At 40.1% G+C, this 21,720-nt stretch overlaps 4 protein-coding genes and 1 long non-coding RNA gene across 8 annotated transcripts in view; 3 read left to right on the top strand and 2 right to left on the bottom strand.

Annotated features, from left to right (window-relative positions):
• The first annotated feature begins 693 nt into the window (after positions 1–693).
• On the top strand, positions 694–2,538 carry LOC117935444. The gene is made up of 2 exons (XR_004654759.1): positions 694–1,009; positions 1,646–2,538. It is a non-coding gene; the product is annotated as an uncharacterized LOC117935444 (long non-coding RNA).
• Positions 2,539–6,175: 3,637 nt separating this feature from the next.
• On the bottom strand, positions 6,176–8,948 carry oip5 (opa interacting protein 5). The gene is made up of 5 exons (XM_034857626.1): positions 8,477–8,948; positions 8,059–8,125; positions 7,225–7,347; positions 6,926–7,007; positions 6,176–6,436 (listed from the first exon to the last, which is right to left on the bottom strand). The coding sequence occupies exons 1-5, from the start codon at positions 8,646–8,648 to the stop codon at positions 6,347–6,349; spliced, it is 534 nt and encodes a 177-aa protein (XP_034713517.1). The 5' UTR covers positions 8,649–8,948; the 3' UTR covers positions 6,176–6,346.
• A 52-nt stretch (positions 8,949–9,000) lies between these two features.
• nusap1 (nucleolar and spindle associated protein 1) lies at positions 9,001–13,177 on the top strand. Its single transcript, XM_034857636.1, has 12 exons — positions 9,001–9,241; positions 9,447–9,509; positions 9,616–9,819; positions 10,492–10,663; positions 10,758–10,844; positions 10,990–11,102; positions 11,220–11,270; positions 11,383–11,561; positions 12,143–12,303; positions 12,407–12,520; positions 12,608–12,713; positions 12,821–13,177. The coding sequence occupies exons 1-12, from the start codon at positions 9,167–9,169 to the stop codon at positions 12,906–12,908; spliced, it is 1,413 nt and encodes a 470-aa protein (XP_034713527.1). The 5' UTR covers positions 9,001–9,166; the 3' UTR covers positions 12,909–13,177.
• A 180-nt stretch (positions 13,178–13,357) lies between these two features.
• ndufaf1 (NADH:ubiquinone oxidoreductase complex assembly factor 1) lies at positions 13,358–17,031 on the bottom strand. Of its 3 annotated transcripts, XM_034857614.1 has the most exons (6): positions 16,958–16,975; positions 16,755–16,839; positions 15,358–15,891; positions 14,600–14,785; positions 14,112–14,186; positions 13,358–13,929 (listed from the first exon to the last, which is right to left on the bottom strand). In XM_034857614.1, the coding sequence occupies exons 3-6, from the start codon at positions 15,862–15,864 to the stop codon at positions 13,789–13,791; spliced, it is 909 nt and encodes a 302-aa protein (XP_034713505.1). In that variant the 5' UTR covers positions 15,865–15,891; positions 16,755–16,839; positions 16,958–16,975; the 3' UTR covers positions 13,358–13,788. The 3 variants fall into 3 exon arrangements, with proteins under 3 accessions (XP_034713505.1, XP_034713507.1, XP_034713506.1); XM_034857616.1 differs by lacking the exons at positions 16,755–16,839; positions 16,958–16,975 and adding an exon at positions 17,011–17,031 and having other exon boundaries at positions 15,358–15,888; XM_034857615.1 differs by having other exon boundaries at positions 15,358–15,888; positions 16,755–17,000.
• A 376-nt stretch (positions 17,032–17,407) lies between these two features.
• Positions 17,408–21,720, top strand: part of rtf1 (RTF1 homolog, Paf1/RNA polymerase II complex component) — a 13,370-nt gene continuing 9,057 nt past the window's right edge. For both annotated transcript variants that reach the window (XM_034857591.1, XM_034857590.1), the window contains exons 1-3: positions 17,408–17,661; positions 20,280–20,390; positions 20,499–20,649. In XM_034857591.1, coding sequence (XP_034713482.1) covers positions 17,437–17,661; positions 20,280–20,390; positions 20,499–20,649 — 487 coding nt within the window. In that variant the 5' untranslated portion in view covers positions 17,408–17,436. The remainder of the gene's footprint in view (positions 17,662–20,279; positions 20,391–20,498; positions 20,650–21,720) is intronic.

The following is a 21,720-nucleotide window of genomic DNA, read 5'->3' as shown; positions in this document are numbered from 1 at the left end:
GAATTTGATTTGAATAAATTAAGTGCCATGCCTGCTTTGTGTCAATCCTTGGTGAAAGTTCCTCTGTTTTTTTTTTTTTAACCTTGTGGATCTGGTTTTATTTTATTCTTCAGACTGTATGAAGACTGTATGTGTAGTCAGAACAGAGAAGAATACATTGAGTTCATTTTTATTGTGAATGCAAGAAATGTATCTTGTATAATAAAGACAGACAAACAGTCCTCACAATAAATTAATATATATCTATAAAGTTATATTTATTAGATCATTTTTGTTGACAACTTGATTAATCAACTAATTCTGTTATGCTACTTTATTAGCAAGTAGCTAATTGGGTCAATGCAACACAGTTAGCGAAACCACCCATCATATTGATTTAAAGGCCTCTTAACTAACCCTTGTACATTACTAATTTGCTCATCAAGTAGGTGTTCTTCTAAATGTGTGCTTAAGTACATTTACTGTTAATAATACACACTAACCTACAGTTAAAATATCTTCATTACTGCATTAGTGCATTGATTAATGGATTTTTGTTGGAGATTGCATTCAGCTGGCGGTTGTAAACTAGCAGTAAACGCACCGCAACGCTGATTGATAACTGTCAGGGGAATAGAAGAAGAAGTATATCCGGGGCGGACTCTCATTTTGATTGACATGTCTTTCGCACAATCATCGTACTCGTCCGTTGGCTGGTAGTAACAGAGCGAAAATGGCGTAGAGCGGAGGCTGTGCGGAGACAGGGGACGAGGGGACCTTCTCCTCTCCCGGTTGTGAGGAGAGGGGAAAGAGGGGCCATGCGGTTTTTTGGTTTAGTCTTCTTTAAGTATGACCTCACACGGCGCGGTCACTCTATATAGAATGAGCCCGGCATACGTCCAGTTCGGGAGACCTGGATGTGTCTCGGTAGAGGAAGAAACCTTGGCTTTTGTTTACCATGTTGAGCCGCAGCAGCTCGAGCCCCAGAGGAAATACCTCCGCATCATCTCGGACCAACTGTCACACCAAGGTCAGTACTCTTCGAGCCAAACCCGCGTGTACCTGCTTTAACTTTAATTTTACTACACATATAGGAATTGACGACGTATTTCAAAGGCAAAATTGACTCTTATGCATGAAATATACATTCTGCTATTCCAATGATTTTAGTCACTAACGTCAAATCTCCAAAATCTTACAACTCTTAGCTGGACGTCAGTGCACTTCGATGGACCCATTAACCGTCAGTGTCCTCGTGTTCTGTGCTATTAATTTTTTTAAAGGGCTGACATTTGTCTAGATTAGAGCTGAATCGATTAGTTGATAGATTGATTACATTTAATCAACAATCTTTACAATCGATAAATCCAGCAAAGATACCAATCAATCCCCAGTTTCAGCTTCTTCAATATGAATTCCCCCCCCCCCCCCCCCCCCCCCGTTTTTAATCACAGTAAACTATCTTCGTGTTGTGGACTGTTGGTGTGATGAAACAAAGACTGACATGTCACGTTGGATTTTAGGAAACTGGGTTTTTTCAAGAGTTTCATCAGTTAATTGAGAAATAATAGGCAGATCTACTGATGACATCATTATTACAGTCTTGTCTTTCACTAAACTGTATTATAAATAACTAAAGAAAATGATATGTGACTTGTTATTCTAGGATGGGTTTCCCATTCAGTGCAGCTGTGAAACCAGCTGAAGCCCCAACCGGAGGAACATCAGCCCCAGCACCATCAACGGACCACTTCCACGGCCACCCACGCTTTTGGAGGTAAAGGATGAAGAGGCATTGTGAAGATGACCTCTTTTTGGGGCTTTTGGGACACGAGTGCCCTCCTGGGACATTGTCTCTCTCTGTCTCCTCCTCTCCTTCTTGCAGCATGATCATTTTTCAGGACATCGGCCAAGATTGCGCGCTAGTGTGACTTCCATCAAGCACACTCTGACTACGTCTACATGGAGCAAAACGCTGGCTTTGCAGTCACTAAACTGGCTGAAAGGTCGGGGAGCTTGAGTTCTCCGTGTAATGGCCTGAAAGACTCCATCATTTGGGCCTTTTCAGTCAGATTTGGGTTAGATTCTTTTCAGTCTGCATGTAAACGTAGTCACTGATGCTTTCCTGAGAAGGTAAAAAGAAAATCCCCCACATGCTCTACAGTTAGATCAGAGCAGTTGGACAAACAAACGGCTCCTGTTACCTGGGAAAAGAGTAATGACGCAACTTACTGTAGCAAAGATCAAGGCCTGTGATTAAATTCAATTCATAGGGTGTTTTTTTTTGTTTTTGCACTACCTCATCGCCCTAACAAATCCAACAGGAGTGAATGGGTGCGTGAACGATAAAAGTAACTTAATGGTTGTCAAGCGCCACAGCCGTTTTACATGTTGTTACTGGTTAAATTTAGTCAAATAAGGGACGTAGTTGACAGGCGAGCAGGAGCAGCCGGCAGCACATGATTCAACCATTTTGAGGAAAATGTCGACTCACTCAAACTGGTCCCCTATGCATCTGTTCCAAAGGAAGGTCGCAAGATAGTATTTTTACTCCACAATCTCATTTTTTTTGCATTTTGGTGCTCTCCTTTGTCAAGTCTGCAGGTTTATTCACAATTTGAAGATACTATTCCTGTTGTGACTCAGTCCTTGATATCCTTAAAATCCAGTCATTTACAGTTTTTAAAGTTAGTATTTTATCACCCAAAGTCTAGTCCAGTATTCATACTTTATTTTTTTTCCTTCATTTTGTCTTTCCGCCATAACATATTACCCCCCCCCCCCCCCCCCACCTTTACATGGGCTCTCCTATAAGAGACTGATTCTTAACACACTGCAGGTAGAGACAGAATGATTTGATTTGATTCCTTTTATGGCATGAACCGTGAGACAAAATCACTTTAAAAAGTAATTGTATCGGGGCTTGTCAACCATGATGCTTTGTCTCTACCTGCCGTGTCCATGTGTCCAGTAAGCAGAGATACCAGCGCTGAAGTAGCAGCTCCTTTCGATTCAAGCTTATATCGGATTTCTCCTTACATGAAAGAAACCCTGGTCTCATTTCTTCAACTTTTTCTTCTTTTGGGATCATTAAAAAAAAAAAAAAAATCACATTTATCGGGATTTGTGCAATATTGGATCTTAACTGTCATGTTGTTGACCAAACTGTATATTGTATAAACAAGTGACACGTTGTTTGAAAGCAACAAAATCACCAATGTCTTCCATTAAGATATGTATAGACTCATGTGCATTAGCTTATTTAGCGGGACTGTGGTGCCAACATTATAGTGGCCATGCATGACCAGTTGTGATGCTTGCTTTTTGAAAACTACTTAAATCAATTCTAGACTAAGCTGGAGCCCAAAACTGTGGGAACCATTTCGGTCAAATGAAAGGCTGGTAGATTGACGTACAACACCTGTTGGATACGCAACATTTAGACACAGCTTGGCCCTAAAATCTTAGACTAATGTCAGATCTCCCTTTTATTCCATGTCCTGGGTGTAGAATAAGTTGCATAACAAAGTACAATTAAAGTATAACACAATCAGGGTACGCAGTTAATTAAGTATTGATTCAAGTTCATATAGGTGTATATTCTCTATATAAGTAAGTGCTTTCTAACAGAAGGAAAATAAGTAGATGCCCTAAATTGTGTTCATGCACTCTTAAGCATCAAAATAAAGAAGGTAGGAATTATGCAACAGCCAAAAAGATCCCAGATGTGACTGGTAGGAAAAAAAAAACTTATATTAAGAGTAGTGCTTTAATCCTAGATTTGGATATAATTGGTAGGGATGCGACGTAGTGCTTAAGTCCTAGAATTAAGATCTCATCTTGACATTGTATTGTACATAATACCTCATAGTCTTGGGATTCAGAGCGAGATATTTTAATCCATACAATTGTATTTGATTATAGTTTTAGAAGCAATAACCTACAATAATGCATGAGTTTAGTGCCAGGGTGTAAGTGTTAAAAGGAGTCTGTAATGTCCCCTTCCCCGTGCTCTCGTTTATGCCTTCGGTAGCAATCTATTAGTCACTCTGATGGGGGGGGGGGGGGGGGGGGGGGGGGGGGGGGTTCGATTTAATATTTGGCTTTAGAATACAGTATCACTTGGGTCGGGACCCTTCCTGCAGAACAAGGTACACGCGAGGACAGCTGTAGCATCATGTAGTACAGGGCCAAATGAGCTGCCTTGTATTCTTACCACACCCAAACAATCATTTAAACCAATCGGTACACGAGAGATGCTTTCGATTTCAATTCTTGTAGCATTTTACATCTCCAAAAACCCACCCCACATTTTAGAAATAGACTTTCAGTGACCCTGTGGCTGCAAAGGACTTATTGAATGAACTTGACACGTTTTTAAAAAGCACTTTCTCTCTCTCTCTCTCTCTCTACTGACTTGCACTGTCATCATCACCATCCTGTCTTGAATACTGTGTTCTAAAAACCCTGTAATGCTCTAAGTGGGGATTTATAATCACAATCTATAAACAAATAGGCGTCTAGCAACAAGAATATATGGGTTTAGAAAATATGCATGACATAGCAGAATAATGAATGATTTGTATTGCATGCAATAATCCAACTTTGTAATGTGAATGGGTGTAATTAGGCTATTGAAATGTTCACATCAGATGTTCTGTGACAAGGTGAGACTCGGGCTGGGTTGAAATAATCAACTCTCCAATCAAAATCAATCTGTGTTTAAGTTATGTTATCAATACATAAAAACCCCAAATCTATCGAAACAAATGTTTATATAATGTAAGTCCTGTTAACATTTTGGGGGTCAATTCTGGAAACAACCCGGTGGATTATGTGTAAAATATATAATTTAATGTATGGCATATGTTTGCTTGGGATCCCTTTTTATATCTGATCAAATTGGTACTGTAACTAAAACTTCAATCGGGACCTGGGGAATCAGAAGGGATTGGATGACAAATCGTTGGAGATACCCAGCCCTAGTAACAACTCGGGGACGGTTGTTTGACACAACAGCATGTCGAAGTAACTTTGATCACCAAAAAAAGAAGTATCAGAGAGTAGTTGGAAGTGTTTCTGCTCTCTCTCTCTCTCTTTCTCTCATGGGCAGTACAGCCACAGTGCAGCTGAAAAACACTGATCAGCCTTTGTTCCCATGACAACAAAAGCTTAGGTAAAATGATTAATGACATTACTTTTGTTGATCAACTTTTCCACTGAGCAGGTGGACTGTGTAGAAACTATGCACTCCAGAGGGAGAAAATGGGCATGCTTATTACGTGTGAGCCTCTTGTCTGGTTTTGTATTAACAAAAAACAAAAGAATCTGTATGAGAAAATTCAGCAATAAAATGCAGCATGGTGCCAATTGAGTGGCTGTGTGTTGTTTACTTACCGTTTGAGTGCTATACTGGAAGGACTGCCATTGTATACATCTTCGTCTTTGCATTAGAGCCAAAGCCCCTCAGGCGCGACGTGAACACTTGTTACATGCCAGAAAGCAACACTTTGAAATAAAAAAATAAAGAGACAGTGTTCTTCTTAGATCCTCAACACTAGGGAGGCATAAACATTCCTTCCCCTGTGTTTTTGTGCTTTATGGGAATAGTTTTGGGGAAATGGCTTAACCACTTTCTTCCCAAGAGTTTGGGAAATTGAAATTGGCCTAGCTTAGCATAAAGACTAGAAGCATGGCCAAAGAGCTACCCGGCTATCATAAAGTTAAAAAAACTTGCCTTGGGGTTATTGTGCTGCAACACTTCTTTTTTTTTTAAATTAGATTTATAGACAAAATAGAATTTACACACACACACACACACACACCTTAAAGAGAGGAGTCTAATAAAAGGGAAACAATAGTTCTTGTGTTGAGTTTATGATCAGTTTTTCCATCTATGGTTTAGTTGTGTTTTCATGGCGTTGCAGTTCTGACTACATAAGATACTAATGGTGCCATACACATTTAGGTTTGAGATCTTGCTGATGTAGATAAGACATTTTCCCAAAAACTAAAAAAGGTACACAATGTAAATGATTACAGCTCCAAACTGCAATGAAATGTTTTACGTCTTTCTTTGAATAAAAAAACCATGGCTGTCCTAAAATATTTGTGTAAATGCAAACCAAAAATGGATTTAATTAAATGAAAAAAACAAATTAATGCACAATGAAATCCACTACATCTGCACATATCAATCATAACTAATAACGCAGAAGGCAATTTCTGCATCATCAAAAAAAGTTTAATGGAAACAGAAAAAACAAGTTATAACAAACAAGAATACAAGAAGGATTGGAGAGTGGATTATAGACCAAATATCCCTGATCCCAGGACTAGGTAGCGTGGAGATGGCCTGTTCATACCACTAGACAAATTCACGGGTCACTCTTCTGTCAGCCAGTCTGCTCTTAATGTGTGATATCCGATCCAACTGCCCTTCAAACTGCTGCCTCACCTGCAATGGAAATGCATTTGTTTTTTTTCAATAAAAAGGCATGTTTTGGGCCCAAATCCTCCATTTCTGCCTGCTTTTTCTTTATACGGTAGTGTAGCGCAGTAGTCACACTAACTTTTTTCAAAGGGAACTAGATATGATGGAATGCTGATTCACCACTTAACCAAGACGCTTCTGGAGTACAGCTGAGGCTGATGGGTAATAGTTTAAAAATTTTACTCTGGAGTCACACTCTAGCTTTTAAATGTAACTGTTCTTACAACTTGTACTCAAATGAGTCAGCTTAAAAAGGATTGGTCATTTACAAGTATTTAATTAAAATGTATAAAAATGGCCAGACCATGCCTAGTAACTGAACCTGTCATAGTATGAGTGCTCATCACATGTCACCACAGTACTGAGATCATTATGAGTATTGAACACTGCGGTTGTACTTACAGGTATTCATCTGGCCATCAGAATAAAGCGTATTAGATTTTCTTGTCCTACCTTATTCATGCTTTCACTGAGGGGCTTCAGATCAAATGTAAGTGTGGATGCCTTCACCATTGAGCAGCAGTTAAGGATGTAACTGCAGAGAGAGGGGGGGGTGATGAAGCCTAAAATCCGTTCACACAAACAGTATCCATTGAATAAAAAAAGCCAGTGGCTGCGTTTTATCTCCTAACCTGATCTTTCAAAAAGCCATTCGTGCCATGAACAACGCTCATACTACACATGTTTGTTTTCACCTCTCCAGACACAGGAAGTCAATATGCTTGTGTGCTCACAGAAGCAGCAGAACTTACCAACTGATGTTTGCTTTGTGGAGGAGAAACATGGAGCGAACCGTGGCCAAACGCGACGGGGCAGAGTGAAGGACTTTCCCCACAGCACAGCGGCAGCCGCGGCATATCAGAGAGCTGTAGATGCTGAAAGGAAACAACACAACATTTCAGTCATCACTGTGGAACCCAGTGCTTCATCACAGTCAACAGCCTGTAGGTGACAGTAACAGCTGATCCATACAACCACAGTCAATACACCTTGTTAAAACCAAAACCCTGTTTATGTTTCCCATCCACAAATTAACTTCAATCTTACATTGCATTGTGCATAGGGATATTTATCGAGCTGCAACAATTTAATAGATTAGTTGTCGACTTAAATTAATATACTCAGTCTGTTTGAGTAATTGTTTTACAAAAGTTTATAAAACTTTGATTACAGCTTGTTGAAAGTGAATATTGTTCTAGTTTCTTCTATCCTCTGACAGTAAACTGAATGTATTTGAGTGGTGGACAAAACAAGACATTTGAGGACGTCATCTTTACACTGATCCACATTATTCACTATTTATAGACAAATAATGGGAAAAAAAGCAACAGATTAAATGAAAAATAATTGTAGGTTGCAGCCCTAGATATTCCCATGCATAACTTTATTGCGTGTGTGTCACCTGTGGGTTGAAGCCACCAGGTTTTAAGATTGACATCTTAATTTACTTTATATTTTTGAACTTTATGACAACTAAGGCTGTGCACTGGACAAAGACGGAAACATTTTTGATATCCAGTTGAAAGAATGCTAAGGCATGTTTGAAACCCTCCAAACGACAAAAAGACCCTTGTTTCTCCACTCACCAATTAGCCATTACATCTTTATCTCCTGACTCCATTGCATCACTAATGACCACATCATCGGTTACTCCTGTAGGGAGAAAAGCAGCGATGTAGTGATTCATATCGGAGGTGAAGGTAAACTAGCTCTTCAAAACACACATTACAGCACATGCTAGGAAACATAGCAAACAAAATTAGATTTTTTTTCGTCAAAATGCAGTAGCTTTTCCATTGAATAATACAACAAATTCATTAAAACATTGCCCAAAAAGTGGTTTGACCAAAAAATTATAGGTCCACTTTACTATATCTTTTTCCAGAGCTTTCAGCCACATCTTTTCCTCACCGAATGGACACCAGTTAAGTTAACTTACTAACCTTAGTTGTAGATAACTAACCTTGGCCATTTTAATTGAGAAAAAAGATGAAGTGAACTTACTTATACACACGATAGCGTCCAGACATGTAATCTCGCCACAGACGCCGAGGGAGTCCCCCAGGACAGTGTTGCATTGCTGACAGTGGAGACTCATCCGCTGCCTGGCTTCTGCCTCTGTAGCTAGCTTTGCAGCGTTTGTACGTTGGATTAAGACGCTCTCGTCAAATTCCATGTTACTGAAATTTTACAGACTACAGAGTTTAGCTAGATAGCTATTTGTCCCGCTTGTAAATTTGAACTCAGGAGGACCAGAAAGCAGGACGTCTCTTCCTTTGTGTTTTTCATCAAGGCAGGCTCGGTGTAACACTGCCACCATCTGGAGTGATTTGAGAAATGCCGATGTACTGCCAAAAAACATTCGTTGTAAACGACAAGTGAAAACTAAATAAGCTTATGCCAAAATAACGATTTAACGCTACGTATCTTAAATATATTCAAGCGTTAGACATAAGGATGAATAAATAGGTTGTTGACAATGGACAGAACGCCCAGAATGTATCTTAGCTCTGATTGGCTGCATTGCACACCCGGTCACGCGTAAGAGCCAATCAAATGGCTCCCGCTGCTGTGTTTTGAATCGGAGAAATTTAACGGTCGAGCGCTAACCCACACACAGCTCACCGTGCATGAGAAAGTAAACCTGCGAATGCTGATATATTATCACAAAACGGAATCAACTATCGCTGCAAAATGGATTTAGACTCCATGAAATATGCGGAGCTGAGAAGCCTCGCGAAGGAGCTCGGCCTTAAAGCCAATATGAAGGTAATGCACTTGTACTTTTTAAATAAATGTAGAAATACTTCGTGGTTATTGCCCAACTATGTTAACGCTACGCTAACGGTTACTGTAGCTAAGCTAACGTTTGCATTTGTGTGGAACTTGGGCGAAATTTACTCAACATGCAAATAAGTTATACCAATAGCTAACCTCTTTACAACAGGCTAACGTTTTTTTTGTTCGAAAACAGGCCGATAAACTCCTTAAAGCGATCAAGCGCCATTATCAACAAGACAAGGAGGAGGAAGAGCAGGTAACTCCATCCTGATTCAATATACCGTTCAATAGCTAAATCAATCTTAAGTTCTTTTCTTATCGTTAATGTCTGATGTGTAACTTACACAAGTGTTTTTTTCCAGGAACAAAAGAAAGATGTTACAGCTGTTCAGGAAGACGTAACTGCCACACAAGAAAGTACTGGGGAAAATAAAGACTCATCATGCAAGGAAGACGTTTTCAGCCCCGCTGTGTTTGTGAACAAACGCCGGGGACGAGGAAACCGTACCAAGAGGAAGATCTCTGATACTATACCAATGCCTGAGAGTGACGCCAAGGTACTTAAGGTAACTTACTTCCCATCATAAAATACAATGACATCAACAAAGCTGCAAGTAAATAGGATAGCGTTTACAGGTGTTTCTGTGCATGGGTTATACCCCCCCCCCCCCCCACTACTCTTGGTACAAAAATGCAACGTTCAGAATCAGAAATACTTTATTGATCCCTAAAATTCTGTGTTTCAGTTGCACAAGTTGTGTAGAATTATAAATAAAGAAATATAAGGAGTGTGGATATGTACGTATGTACATAGTTTAAGGAAGGTTATGATACGGTATTTACATAATTAAGGAGTTGTAATTGTAAACAGTAATAATAATGATAGCTGTAGCCGCAGAGTATTGCACACATTTCAGGCCAGTGTTATTGCACCCAACAGATATTATTGTCCGGTTTCAACCTTACTAAGTGTCTGTGTGTCACAATCATAGAGGGAGAAGTTTGATGGCCACAGCCAGGAATGAGTTCCTGTGGTGCATTTTGGGAGAATGAGTCTTTCACTGAAAGTGCTCCTGTGTTTAAGCAGCAAGTCATGTAGTGGGTGTGAGACATTGTCCAAGATGACCTGTAGTTTGGACAACATCCTCCTCTAAGGCAGGGATGGATCCCTATGTGTTGAATTATTCTTGCATTGAGGAGGATTAAAGATTTAAACAAACGGTTGTTGCATTTTAAAGGGTGACACCAAAGGAGCTGCATCTAGCACCCCTACCACGAAGAAGAGGAAAGTGTCCTCTGCCAAGGATACTGACAGCAGTGAAACTGAGCCTCCTAAGGAGTCCCAGGACACTGACAGTGAGCAGAAGCAGCCCGACATTAAGGATGAAGCACCTGTGCATGGTGATACAGGTCAGTAGTATGAATTTGAACTGTTTCTTTCACTGGCTCTTTAGTTCTGATTATCACGTACTTTTTTACATTTTGTGTCTGTCCATTTAAAAAGCACCAAAAGTGGCCAGAGCTGGGAGAATCCCTCGTTACCAAGGACTCCAGCAGAAGACCAAGCCGTTGCTGAAGCCCGCCACTCCTAGTAAGCTTTGTTTTTTCCTTGCTCCCTCTCTTCCACCATGCTTCTTTTTTTTTTTAACCAAAGCCCCAGGGACCAATAAACTAAAAAGAAGGGGTTTTGCCTACAAATCTTAAAACTACTTTTGTAAATTGTTCCTCTTTTATAGATTTCAAAAAACTCCATGAGGCCCATTTTAACAAGATGGAGTCAATTGACTCCTATGTCCAGCGGAAGACCAAGCAGATGGAAACGTTGAGAAGTTCAGTTAAAGAACTGAAGGTAGGCTACTCGAAAGCTCCTCAACAGTCTTGGCTGACTTTAAGCAGAAGTAATTTTTAAGTGTGAAATTTTCAATTTACTTATTAAAAAAAACTAAATTCCCTTTTGAATTTTCAGAAGCTTTCTGACAAAACCAAACTGCAGCAAGTTGATGGCAAAGCTCAAGTGGTATGTCTCATCTCCTGTTGAACATCCATACCTGTACAGGCACTACAGCTGGAGTATATCGTCTATTTCTAGAGTGCACTGGGATGATGACCTGTATGCATGTTTTTTACAGAAGGCAAATCAGAGTCTTGCTTCTATGTTCAGCCCTGTCCCGGAGAGCAAGGGACCAGCTGAGGACAAACGCAGACACACTTTGCTGTCTGCAAGCAAAGCTCCTCAGAGTAAACCAGCCGGGAAGCAAGACGCTCTGTTCCTACCGTCTGTCCTTTCCACTCGCAGGATCAATGTTCGGTGAGTCACCCTTTCTTTCTCCGGCCTTTGTTAGGACAGAAATGTCATGACCTAAATCCTGTTAAATCTTCCAGTAACCAGCTGTTACTTGTTAAGTTTTGGACCTCGCAAGCCACGCTCTTATATTGTGAATTCCTCGCGCTAGGGAGACTGTGCAGCAGTCAATAAACATCATCCAGCTTCCAGTGTTAAAGTCCCATACATGTGGATAGATTGGTTTGTGCCTTGGCCTTTTCGTGGCCATAATATAATAACAGAAGTTTATATTGGCCTTTTTGACAAAAATGTTGTATTAATTTAAATTGTTTTGTAGAGGTCTATTCTCACTGACCTTTTATTAATAAATAAAAATACATGTTTGCGTAAGAGACTGTCCACTTCTGTGTTTGCGAATGCAGCGTAAACATTCACACCCATTGCACATTATATTAAAGGATCTTTCTCTAATGTTTACTGTTAAAAGAGTGACATCAAATCTCCTTTGGATTTAATATTGTAAAATATGAAAACTTCCAAACGGGGTGTAGACATCATTTTGGAACTGTGTCTAATGTGACCCTTTACCCACCACGTGTTTGCAGGTTCTCAGAAGCCCCTGGTGACAACGGGTTGAAGAAGTCGTTGAAGACGCCAGCGCGCATGTCACTCTGTGTGGCCTCGAGCACCCCACAAAATCAACCCCGTAATGGAGGAAAGCCCAGAAATGTCAAGACTTTAACTTTCTCTGCCACAAAAACTCCAGGTAGCTTTACTCTTTTATTCCTTGGAATGATATTCAAATTTGCCCAGAGATATGTAGAGAGTGAGTGATTTACCTCTGCCTCCGCTTCCGCTTAATTCTTAAGGAGCATTCGTTTTCACCGGCAACACGAGTACTGTAACAACCCCCGGTACACAGAAGTCCAGCTTTGATCTGAAGGCGAGTCTGTCTCGTCCCCTCACCTACAAACCTCATACAGGTACAAAACCACTTGTTCAAATTTCACTGCTTCTTGAAATAGGTCATCAGTAGACAGACAAGTCCCTGACACGTTTTTGTTTTATAGGTAAACTGAAGCCGTTTGGAGACACCAAAGAAAACACAGCGGCCAACAAGTCGCTGATCTCAAACTCTCATCAGAAGAATTACAAACAGCACCAAGTCCAGACAAGGTACATTTTAAAATGAAAGCACACGCTGGCTGTATTGATGAGTCTCTCATAAACAAAATACTCTTACAACATCAGCCTCTTATGGATGTGTCTGTCTGTTATGTTAGGGGGGACAGAAGAGCAAAACACGTAGAAGACCGGAAGCAGAAGAAGGAGAGCATGCTGGGGGCAAGAAGAGGCCTTGTCATGATGTAAAAATATCCTGGTTGTTTGTAGATGCTTTGTACAGCCTGTTTTTCCCCAGTGTAAATATTTGGTCGTCTTCAGTGGACTTTCTTCAGTGGACATTTCTAGCCTACTATTAGGAAGGTAACATTTTCTGCTTCTATTCAACCTACTGTGCAGTGTTTCTTAGATTAGACTCGTGGCGTAGACGTAACCCTTACAGCTCTAAATGATGCTTTGTGTTTGAATGTGTAAAGAATTGATGTCCTGTTTTCATGCATTTTGCCAAAACTGGTAAATTTTGTTCTTAAAAATGTGCTTTGCTTTGTTTTTACTCGTTGTGAAAATGACAGAAATAGATACATAAGTTTGCTATTGTAGTTTTGAAATTTGTTTGCACGATGATGCTATGTTTAAAATTAAATTTTTCAGCAAAAAAGTAAGAATTCACATTAGAAATATTTTCTATATCTGTTTTTTTATTACAATCTTATTACGATCTAGTCTCACTGGCTGACATGATCTGTTGGATGAACAGAACGTGGGTCACAAACCGGACTTGAACACAATAAACAACTTGATTTTGTTATAAAAGAAATGCATTCTTATTTCAAATGTAATAAACTGGAATAAGAAAATTGTAAATGTTCTACAATTGTTTTATCTGATCTAAAAAGTCCTGAATTGGCCACATTAGCTTATTTTTTATAATCACATACATACTTCAGGGCTTCAGTGTCACAGTTCATTTGCTAGAATCCAAACACACCGTGTCTTAATAAGTGTTACCAGCAATGGTGGATGGGGTGTATTATATTGTCCACCTCAAGAGGTGGTAAATTAGTCGGTAGTAAATATAACGCCATCATTATTCCATAACCGTTTATCTGCAGTATTGGAGCACTTGCTCTCAAATTTCAGGATTCCTCTTGTACACTTCGTAAGCAAACTCCTCAGTGTGTGCATAATCTTTGCAGACGCCAATAAAATCAATCTCCAGCTGGAATGGGCCGTCGGCTTTATCCCCCAAGGTAAATCCAATGGTGTTAACCTGTTAATACAAAAGATGTGGTGGTAAACCTGAACTATTTAGGTGAGCAAAATGTATTTGAATGTTACGGTTGAAAGAAGATAGCCATAGGTTATGATATAATTGCACTGAACAGGGTAACTTGGTAATGTCTTAGTTCTGTATTTGATGCCATGTCAGTTGAACTTTTCCCTTTGCTCTACCTTGTCCAGCCAGAGAGGATGCTGGTCGTCTTGTATCCTCCCACGATGTGTAAGGAAGAACTTGGAGAAGGGTATCTGTAGACGATTAACACTCACTGTTAGAAGGACTGCTAAAAAATGATACTGGACAAATTAGGAAAAAATGTAAGTGATTGTTTGAATGAATTTCATCCAAGGGTCCTTTGCACCACGATCACAACCCCCCCCCCCCAAGCTTTTTTCAGCCGGGTCAAACAATGGGCGAAATAGCGTTAGCAGCTGATTGGCTTAGTACAGGCGCTAATGTAACAAACTGTGTATCTCGTAAATTAATATTTAAAAAAATAAATGGATTGTAAAGTTTGTAAGTAAACCAGGATGTTATTTAAATAACACTCTCCTGCTGGCTTCTGCTCTCTTACGGACGTCTACAAATCACAACAAATGTAACAATGTTCTCCCGGTGTTTCTTCTGGGTTATCAACATATATCACAGTATTTTTGCTTGCCTTGACATCCTGCCAGTAAGGTCCTCCCCTGGTATACAGGAAATAGTTGTATATGTCATCTTTCTGGTGAGAGAAGTATGTTTCTGTGGCAATGTTGATCATCCACGGACGGCCATCGCCACGCACTCGCAAATGCAGGGTGTTGAAACTGGACCAATCATAGTGCTCTTTTCTATCGAATGAAGCCTACCAGACAAAAAAAAGTAGGGAGTTAAGTGCAGCTGTATTAGTCCTGTAACGAAAATAAATGTATCTATTAAATATGCAGTATATATGTCTAAATATCTGTTTAGTTGTAGAAATACCTGTCATCATTGGACAAAGAGTAAAAACATTGGGGACTAAAACAGAAAACTCCCCCAAAAAGCATGTAATATTATACAATAAGCAAATTAAAGACATGACTGTAGCTGTAGATCACACTCCCAAAATAAAATCTAACATAAAAAAAATCAGTTAACTGGCAAATTAGTTTCTGTAAATATTATTTCCAAACCCTGTTTTGAAAGCTGTTTTCTTAACTGCCACTATTAAAAGTTCTGGTGGGGGAAAAATTATATTTATCCATAGGGCTATTTATCTATAAAATGTGAGTCAAAAAATCCCCCTATGCACACGCTTCTCCCACACTTTGCTAAAACGCCGTGTTTCTAGGGAAAATACTTTGGGCATGACCTCAGTATCATCACTGGCACCAGATACTATTACAGGAACTTCCCAACCTCATTAGAAATGAATGTATGTTACCACAAACTAACCAGTGGTTGTTTTGAGCGCATGGTGCAGTAGCCACTGTAGCGTGTTTCTCCATCCTTTGGGGCCGTAGAGCTCAGAGTCCCGTACAGTAAACAGGTGTTATGGTTTCGGCCAAGCTTCAAGTGAACTTCACTCTGGCCTCCTATCTCTTGATCTGAGGACACCGTCCACTGCTCCAGGCTCTCCGGACCTCTAAACTCCCACAGCACCTGGTTCTGCTCCAACATGTGCTCAAGGATCGGTTTGCCTTTCGGACCAACCCAGCGGTCAGAAAACTCCTTCTTCAGGAGCGCAAAATGCTTCTTTACCCCATCCAAACCCTTTGAGATGCCAAAGTTAATCGGCTGCCATGGAAACTTGTCCACTTTGGGCTGGCCGGGTCGTCTGTATTCACCCTGACTCACAGCTCTCCTGGGCCCAGTGAGAGGGAGGATGGAGGGGAGGAGCTGCTGGTGGATGGAGCTCAGCAGCCTCACTGAGGGGAGACGGCTGATCTTTGGCAGAGACATTTCAGTAGCAATATGGACGATTCACTGCTGGGATACATCACACAGAAAAGTGGTGTCATTACAGTGGAGTTACAGAGTGGTAATGAATGACCAAGATTAAGTTCAAATAGGGCTGGGTCAAATGGAGAAAATCACATATTGTATATATGGCATTGATTTTAATATTGGGAAAATATTGTAGGGTTGACAATTGGTGTTTTCACAAATACATTATATATTAGTGATGTTGATAGCAGACTAAGTTGTTAAAGGCAAATAAGTCTGGTATATTCAGAAAATTGTCACTTTAGTGTAAAGTAGCCTGATAAACCACTTAAAGACCAAACTTTAATTATATTACAATATCCAAAATCATGTTACGATATGAATATAATCTCACTATATTGACCAGCCCTACATTAAAATGTTAAAGGCTCTTTAGCTACACTAATTTTCTCTTGAAAAATGAGTTGTTTGTATTCGTTGTATTGTCTTATAAATATTAATAATAATAATAATAATAATGTCATCTATTGTGGGTCTGACTCCAGCCTGTTTGCTTTTATGGAGCAAACCAGTTTCCCCATTGGTGATAAATCAAATTTCTGAACAACTGAGAATATATTCCAGTTGAGTTACTTAATCAATTGTTAATTTCACATATTACAAAATGCAAAGCATTAAGTCTATAGTTTTATTATCTATCTAGCTTTTGAATACGACCTTTCATAATTGTCTCACCTTTATTGAGTAAATGAATTATAGAATTGCGGTAGGCCATTCATCAGGTTCAGCCGTGTTTAACACTACATTTTTGTTACATAACCATAACCATGTGGTTTAACGTGACGTTGCTCTGAAGACCTACTGTGGTAGTGAATACATGTTTAGCATAATCTGGTTCTACTCACTGTGACCATGTTGTGTCAAAAGGTGACGGATGGATATTTCACCGTCTTCTGTTCTTGTTTTAATTTGACAAAACCATTACATTATCTGTTGCGGATTGAAAACCTTTACAAACCGGTCGTCTACACTAATTTACAAATTCGAGAACGGACGGGGATACAAAGTTTAGCTAGCTACAACCGTAAAAGGTTGATTTATCGTGGACCTTGAATGTAGCTGTAGTGCATCAAAGATTCCTGTCCTGACTGACGCACACACTGTCAATATTTAGTTCCTTTCTTCACACCGCCGTGCATAAACCGCGCGTACGACCGCGCTCGTGCGAGAGCGTTTAACAAAAAAAGCAAAGCGATTCCTGCCGGCGGTTACCGCCAGGAGTTCAGCATGTAACTACTAGTACACATGCATAGTTCAGCACGACGCACTCTGTGCGCGGTCACTCTGTGTGCGGCAACCGCTTTCCCTTCTGCCGCCTTCGCCTCGTAGGAATGTCTGGAGAAGGCGAGTTGCCGCGCGGCTGAGTGAACTGAAAGCCCCTTCAAATAACTTTCAGTGTCCTCGCGTCCTGGCCAAACGTTTCTTGAGTTAAACAAAGTAATATGACAAGTAAATATATATGGATGAATATGAGCATTAATATCAATTTTATTTTCAATGACAGAGCTATAAAATCCAGCCGCAACTATGGTAACAGTACTAGCGCGCATGCTCAGTACTGCCTTTGTGTGTCTGACTGCAGAGCCAACTAGCTCGATAGCAGCATCGGTTAGCCTCAAACATTTAGACGACACAGAGGTAGCTAACAGGTTAGCCGTCCAGCTAATCATGGTGAATGTAAAGAAGCGGAAAGGTCGAGTCGTAATTGACTCGGACTCAGAGGACAGTGCTAGTGACGATAATTTAGATCAGGTAGGTGCGCGTTTTTCTGATTTTGTTACAACAGATCGATTATTAACGATAAGTTGTCAACAGTTTCGAGGTTAGGCTAATGTATGCTAGCTAACTGACTGCGCTGTGGTTTTCCTCGCTTCAACAAGCTAAGAAGGGGCCTTATTATCTTATTTACATTCATTGCTTCCTTTCTTAGTAAACACGCCATTCCTAAAGACAAATGTCTGGATTATCCGCAAGTGTTTCTGTAAGGTATTTGGGACGGAGGACAGTGTGTGGTTGTACCGTTACAGAAACTGTCTTGGCATCAGCCAGCTAGCTAAGTTACGCTAGCTAACGTTAAGGTTACATTCCGAGAGATGCACTCAACGCTAGCAATCATGCAGTGTTATGTTGCCACCAAAATGCCGCGCCATGGGCCTTTCGCTGGTTTCGAGTCGTAAGCTGCTTTACTACGGCCGTGCACAGTTGGGTAATTTGATTGTTAGCATTCAGACTGAACGAGAACGGGACATGTTTGCACACTGTGGACTCGCACTTGAATTAGCTAAAAGAACATTATCTGCTGCATGACGTCATGGGCGCAGAGCTGTAGTTCTATTTCAGTGTTGTTGTCAAACAAGCTCTGGCAGGCTGACGGAGGAGCTCTCCAGTGTAACATTGTCAGTCGTTACATTAAACCCCCATGTACATTACCTGGCAGTACACTATTAAACAGTTGATTCTCAGGGACAGACCAGCTGGTAAAATAAAGAAAGATGACCAGAAGAGTTGATACAAGTTCAGTAAGACTTGTTTCCTAGGTTGCCCAAATCCTCACTGTGTTTTTCATATGTAGGGCTGGTCAGTGCTCTACAGTTGTGTTTGGAGATGAAAACAGCTATGTGGACTAATTTTATTCAGTGTTATACTAACTACTGCAGGGATTAGTTTGACATAGGGATCCAACTTTGTCAATCCCAAATTGATCCCGAAATCTAGGGCTGGGCGATATGATGATGTATACTGTCTAAACAATATAAAAACATAATATACATTTTTCAACATCGTTTCTATGGCGATGTCTGGAAAACGTGCAGCTGAAATATTATTACAATATTTACTTTATTTAAACCAAGCTTAACATTCTTATCGTTGCAAATTGTTTTCATGAGTCCCAAAATTTCTTAATAAAATGTTATATGTGTGTGTATATGGTTATCAAGATTTGAAATGACCTATATTGGGATTTGAATATTTTGACTTTATCACACAGCCCTACCAATACCTCAAGTCGGCTGATACAAAAGTTTTGATCCAACATGGCTGCTTACACGGTACAATCTGCAAACCTAGATGAGTGGAAGTCATTAGAATAATTTTTTTTTTAAAACAACATGAGGCCAGAGACTTAAGTGGCACTATAAACTGATTAAACAGCCCGCTGTGAGTGATGTCAGAAACACTGTATTCTGACATGACACAAAGGAACAATGTATGGTAATGTAAATTGGTCACATCAGTATCTCAGTGGACTGCAGCTTTTCCACATGCTTACAGCAAAAACATAATTCAGCTGTTAGCACATATTTTCAGGATTCAGTTATTTATCTTCACATTCTCTCCTTTGTGCATGGTGACCTTGTTCAAGGTGTATTCAGGCCCCATTAAGAACTAGTATCTTGAATCAAAGTTCTGCTTAGATCCAGTTGGGACAAATTGCTACTCACTGCTGTCACGAGAATGTGTTTTGATGACCATTTGTGACTGGATTTTGCTTCTTTGATCACATGTTATTCTACATGTGGTACAAAAATACACATTAGCTCCTTCCCACTCAGCTAGTCTGTAAGCTTTCAAACGCTTGTCTCGGCAAATCAACTGTGTTTAGGAGGTTTGTCTTGGTAGTCGCATATTCCAAAGTTGACTCAGTCCTTAAATATAATCAGGGGCCATATGCACATCAACTCTGAATGTAACTTAAAATATTGGATTCTAAGAAATCCTCCATGCTGTTCAGATTGATTTCCACATGTATTTAGAGATGTCCATGTAAGATTGGAAGATCCAAAACACATTTTATTGACAAGTCTGAGCAGGGCTTCAATTTCAACTTTGTGGAATAGGAATATCAAAATATATTGCGAGACAATCCTATATTGATACATTACAATATCAGTCGAACTAACAATACAAAATGCCTGTGAAAACATTAAGTGCAGGTTTTTGCTCTTTGTTTGCTGTAAGTCCAAACTGTTAGAAAACAGCAATTTTGTTTTCAGTCTGCAAATTACAATCACACAACTATAAAGCAACTATGACAAATTGTTTTATAAAAACATTTTCTATGAAAGGCACATCAAAATATATATTCTAGTGCTTTAGTTCAAAACCAACCTGTGTATGTAAACCTACTTTTCCTTGTGTGTAAACTTTGACACAGTTTGTTGCTTAAAACGTTTAAAGAATGACAAACTTGTTTTTGTGCCTATCTGGACACAAGCGCTTTATTTTATTAATCAAAATATGGATATTTGGCACCAGCGTATCGCTTCTCGTGTTGGAGGACTAGGATATATTGCCTTATGCCCCTATTGTGTAATTATGATTTTACTGGGCGCTCTTTCTTTACCACATCGCTGTCTTTTCATTTTCAGGAGCTCTTGTCTTTGGCAAAGAGGAAGAGGGTTGATTCGGGGGACCAGGAAGAGCCGGTTAGCAAACCTGCCGCTTCTACAGACTCCGAGACATCGGATAGTGATGATGAGGTATGACATTCCTTGTATTCCCTCCAAAATACTTCACTTTTCCATTTGGGACGTACTGCCTATAGTATTTGATAACCTTAAACTGAATTTCTCACTCCTTTTGTTTAGTGGACTGTGGGTGGCACCAAAGGCAAAAAGAAGGTCAAGCAAGGGAAAGGGTCTGAGAAGAAGAACGCAGCTAAGAAGAAGGTTCATAAAACAACGGCGTCTGGCAGCTCAGATGGAGACAGCTCAGCTGAGAGCTCTGCACCGGAGGAGGGTACGTCTTTGGGGTTTATGGGGGAAATGTGCTCTGTGCTCTCAAGGCAGACTCACTTACCTACTCATTTTTCCTATGTCTGTGTGTCTAAGTGACTGATGGGAAGAACAGTCTTTGACATTGATCCAGTATTAAACAAGATCGCTGCAGTTGGCAAAACAAGCTACTATGTAAGTTATTGGGCAGTTGTGCAGCTGTAATTTTCGCCCACAAATGTGCTTGTTTTGCTACTGACATTCTCAAATTATTGATAATTGTAAATTCCAAGTGTCTGACAACACTATGGAAAGGATTCCTAAGGAGGTCAACCTTTCTGTTAAAGAGTAAGATCCTTTGTTAAATTTAATTCATAATTGTGTTTGTTAAACCCACTAGTGGCAAAACGAGCGCTTTTAGTGGACAAAATTGACGATGCACGTTTTCGCCATAGGGTTACAAGGCACAGCATTATTGCTAAATACTGGACCAATTTAAAGATTCTTGTTCCAATCAGTTACTTCAGTCACTTACACACAATATCATAGGAAAGTAGCGTCCAGGTTTAAATTAAAAAACACCCTTTAAAGTACACAGCAGATTTGTCTAGATATATTCGGAATTGTAGATTATACATATCACCAGGGCCAGTCATCAGCTGGCACACAGTTTTGCATCTAAGCTGTTGTTTGTTTATTTGTGGTACCTTGTCTGGTTTTACACTGGGTCCAGATGGATATAGATAAGTATGCAGCCTGTTCTTACTTTGAATTTGTAAAATACGGACGTTTGGAAAGTGGCTGTCAGCATCACAAGCGATGCAAAAAGTGTCCTTCAACGTGTGAAGAAAGCACCGGGGGAGAGGTGCAGCTACACGCGGTTTGAAGGTGACGTAGCACTAAGAACGAGTACGGTAGCGAGTAGTATGAAAGGCGGAAAATACGCATAGGGAGGTTGGTTGGGGAGGAGGATGGGTCCAACAACACAGGTCCGCTACACACAGTAACCCTAACCCTAACCTAAACCCAACCGTCCCGTTCTTCTTTACCTAAACCCAACCGTCCCGTTCTTCTTTACCTAAACCCAACCGTCCCG

This window comes from Etheostoma cragini, chromosome 20 (genome assembly GCF_013103735.1).
Source record: "Etheostoma cragini isolate CJK2018 chromosome 20, CSU_Ecrag_1.0, whole genome shotgun sequence".
Lineage (NCBI taxonomy): Eukaryota > Metazoa > Chordata > Actinopteri > Perciformes > Percidae > Etheostoma > Etheostoma cragini.
The sequence above is the reverse complement of the archived record's forward strand: the minus strand, read 5'-3'. Positions and strand labels throughout refer to the sequence as shown.